Genomic DNA, 4,169 nt, shown 5'->3' with positions numbered 1-4,169 from the left:
AGATACAACTTAAAATCCTATTTACCCTACCACTAACAACAGCACACTGCTTGGATAGCTTGAGAGTGATCAACTATTACACCAAGATCCCTTTCTTTCATGACACTGTTAAGATTATTTCCATCCAAATTATACTATAATTCACATTATGATAACCCACATGCATTATATTGCATTTATTATAATTAAAATCCATTTGCCATTTACTTGCTGAACTCTCTATGATCTAAATCCCCTTGTAAATCAGCAACATCCTTTTAACAGCTAGGAACACCCAAGATCTTAATATCATCTGCAAATTTAAGTCATTTATTGACCATTCCTTCATCTACATCACTGATGTAAATCAAAAAGAGCAAAGGTCCTAAGACTGAGCCCTGAGGTACCCAATTATAACGTTAATCCAGTTTGTCTAAACTTCATTTGTAACAACTCTCTGCTGTCTTCTATCCAGCTATTCTTCTATCCAATTTGCTAACTTATCTCTCACACTTGTAGAGAGTTTTTTTTTTTTTACAAGCCAGTTATGTGGCATCTTGTCAAATGCTTTCTGAAAATCCAGATACACCAAATCTACACCCTTACCCTCATCTGCATAAGTAGTAACCTTTTCAAAGAAAGTTGAAGTAGTTATCAGGAATTTTGAACCATCCATTTGGAAAAGCCAGTAAGTCCACTGAAGCTAAAGATATGCTAAATTTTCATATTTTTGGCTAATGATACTGCTTCAGAAAGGAAACCTAAAAATCCAATTTCTGCAATGGGTCATTTTTTCTGATTAACATGAGCTTACCCAATTTACAGATATGGGTGGTATTAAAACAAATATTGAATATATCTTTTAAGAACTTAACTTGTTATTTGTAACATGCTACATTTTTATTATTTTTGTCAATCATGATCTTCTAAAGATTTGAAAGATTTTTTTTGTGCACTTTGTTTTCCACTTCTTTCTTTTTAATGGTTAGTTGTTTTCTATCATGAAGGAAATTGAAGCTCTGTTTGCAGGAGAGAATTGTCCCAAATTTTTGTCTTGTGAATTTGCTCACAATGATAGCTGGTACATAACATTTGAATCAAATGAAGATGCTCAGAAGGCTTACCGCTATTTGCGTGAAGAAGTACGTACTTTCCATGGAAAACCTATCATGGTATGTTGTGAAGGCATGTATTAAATGCATTAACTTGGCAAGTGTTATATTACTTGGTTTGTGTAAAAGCAAATACTGCATGGAAAGCTTAAATTAAGAAGTCTATATTAGTAAGCTTTTCTGGTGGTAGTGTTGTTAAGTAGATTCGTTGTGTTCTGACAAGTGACCTTATGGAATATCAGTAAAAAGTAAATACAGTTATGGCAAAAGTAACATAAGCTTTTAAAAAATGATTTATTTAATATATATTTTGTTTAAATGATAAGTTTTAAAATGTATTTTCCTTCATTCTATATCTTCCTATGCAGAAAGAGCATGTAATACATCTTTCTTTTATCAGAGTAGTTATAAGTTAAGATGTAATGATTTACTATTAAGGTAACAGTGGTATTAAAGTCACATAAGATTTTATGAAGCTCTGCAAGTTGATGATATATTGTTAAATAGTGGGTTTTCACTTTATTTAGAATTAACATAAAACTAAGACTGTTTGAATTAACACATTAATGGTTTTAATACAGAAATGAAGTTATCTAAATATTGAAACTTTTTTTAGCAGTTGCTCAGTCCAGTATTTTCAGTGTCTTCATTTTTTGTTTTGTGGTCAGGCTATTACTTGTGTAGAAAAAACAAAACAAAAATAATAATAATAATAATCTTAATATAGGCCTATTCTGGTAATTTGAGCACTAAGCATGGAGAAGACTCTATTCTATTCAATAACTAATGCTTATGACAGAAATTTATTGAAGCTTATGTAGCAGTTTTTATCCCCTTTTATAGAGACTTGCTTTCAACGCCTAGAATCATCTAGTTTCAGACAGATGTAGTTGTTTACCTGTTTCATCTTTGAATTGATGGAAAGCTCTGAATTTATGTTGTTACAAAAGAAATTCACAGATTTCTGTAGGGTTACTTTTAACAAAGATGGTTAGGTTTAAGGATTGGAAGTTTGAAAGAAAAAAGAAAAATTAAAGCTTTTTAATAGGTGCAGATATACAAGGATACTTCAAAAAGAGAAGGATGAAGTATGAATAATATAAACTGTTTTGATCTAGGCTGCTAGAATTGAAAATAGTAGAAATGTTTTAAGTCTTAGATGTAGACAACTTTAATACTTTAACGTTTTTTTGTAAATACTTATTGTGGTTGAAGTCAAGATACATGTATGTGAGTAAAGCCAAGATGAATTTGTGAAAGAGTGGATGAGCAAATGTTGAACTCATTCAGTTGTAGTCAAGTCTGTCAATTTTTCTTCCATATCTCTCAGTATAATAGTTTATTCTCCCAAGTACATAGTTAGCATAGTCCTAAAGGTTGTGATTGGAGAGTGAAGTGAAGAAACTTAGATATGAAGCAGAGAAGTTTATTTGGCTAGAAATTGGATTTCTCTTTGAACCTTGTATATATCATTGCTTTAACTTACCTTGTGACATCAAAGAGCTTGGTATTACAGTAGCTTAGGAATGAAACGCATTCCCCTGAGACAAGGTCTTTTAGGTGATCAAAAGTATGCCCAACAGATATAGGGATAGCATCAGTGATGGAAATGCTGATATAAATACTAATTTGTCTTTCCTAAATGTGACTGTTGGACAAGGTGATTCCTCTCATTGATTTAAATTTGAGAGTATTATTCATGTTTATGAAACTGGTCCACCAATTGCATATAAATAACCAATGATGCTCCAAAGTACATTTTTATTATTGCTCTCTTGTTTGTTTGGCTAAATAACAATAAATGTACAATTTTGCACTTTTAATTTTTGTATAGAGTAGTTTACTGTTATTGAATAACTTGGTTAGATACTACAGGTATTTAAAACACATTTAATTGATTAGTATACTGCATGTAGTTAAGAGTATGGAAGTATATTTTTAGTTGACAGGGTCTGCATTCAAGACTTGTACAAATGTGATGTCTAAAGTCTAACTGGTAACTTTAAAAGTATGAACTTGTGACTACTTAGGAATGTCAGTGAAGACCATTCAAAACCTGTGTAAACTTCCTTGTACTAACACAGTAAAAGGATACAGCATATTGATGTAAAGAACTTTGCTATCTCAACTAGAGATTATCCACATTATATTTTACTGAAGTAAACCTTATAAACCATATAAAACTTGGTAAACACCTTTGAAGTGTCAAATGTATACTTGTATATCAAATTTCAAAATATAAGTAGAAATGATAATTCTAACTTTATTTTAGCAATTTTTACTCAAACATTTTTGAAAATTGATATTTATCATTTTGAAATATTTATTTAGTGTAATTTATAAAGATATGAGGGAAAAAAAGTTCAAAGTTACATTTCTACACAGCTCTTAGGAGTCTTGCCCGTAAACAATACATATTTTTTTCTGCCCAAAGCTTAGGTTCATATTTGCTACGAAACTATCATCCAATAAAACTATTTGGTTCATCACATGGACTTCCTTCTCTTTCTTTGGTTTTATTAGTACATCTTCTTATTCCAACTCTGTTATGAAATCATAGCATGTGGTGTGTATAACTGTTAAAGAAGCTCATCTTTGAAAATAGTTATAAGCAAAGTTTAGAAACCGTTATATCTGATGGAGCAGGTTAAAAAAGTAGTGTAAGATTTAACTTGCAGTACAGTGAAAATACATGAAAAGAACAACAGTAGAATATAATGGAAAGTTTAGAATACCTAGGAACAAACCACAGTTCTGGAAAAAATTTTGTTTATTTGAAAGCTACGGAAATGTTCTTGTATGATAAAACATGAAGTAAACAAAGTTAGTGTTAGAGAATACAGTAGACTATGATAGAACATTTCAATGACTCAGTGAACATTATTGTTAAATTTACAGTATTTGAACAATGCGCGCACACACACACACACACACACACACACACACACACACACACACACACACACACACACACACACACACACGTAGTAGTAAGTAAGTAATTAATTAATTAATAAGTAAAGTAAGTATTATTATATATAATATATACTACAACTATATAGTTAGTAGGTTATTTTT

The 4,169-nt window shown here is 30.7% G+C and overlaps 1 protein-coding gene across 5 annotated transcripts in view; it reads left to right on the top strand.

The window, feature by feature from the left end:
* The window catches only part of LOC106458360, a 142,917-nt gene that overhangs the window by 46,610 nt on the left and 92,138 nt on the right, over positions 1-4,169 (top strand). For 4 of the 5 annotated variants that reach the window (XM_022384552.1, XM_022384549.1, XM_022384551.1 and 1 more), the window contains exon 6: positions 987-1,151. The exons of the other annotated variant lie outside the window; for it this stretch is intronic. In XM_022384552.1, the coding sequence (XP_022240260.1) occupies positions 987-1,151 (165 nt within the window). The remainder of the gene's footprint in view (positions 1-986; positions 1,152-4,169) is intronic. 5 annotated transcript variants of the gene reach the window in all.

Source organism: Limulus polyphemus, unplaced genomic scaffold (genome assembly GCF_000517525.1).
Source record: "Limulus polyphemus unplaced genomic scaffold, Limulus_polyphemus-2.1.2 Scaffold451, whole genome shotgun sequence".
Classification (NCBI taxonomy): domain Eukaryota; kingdom Metazoa; phylum Arthropoda; class Merostomata; order Xiphosura; family Limulidae; genus Limulus; species Limulus polyphemus.
The sequence above is the reverse complement of the archived record's forward strand: the minus strand, read 5'-3'. Positions and strand labels throughout refer to the sequence as shown.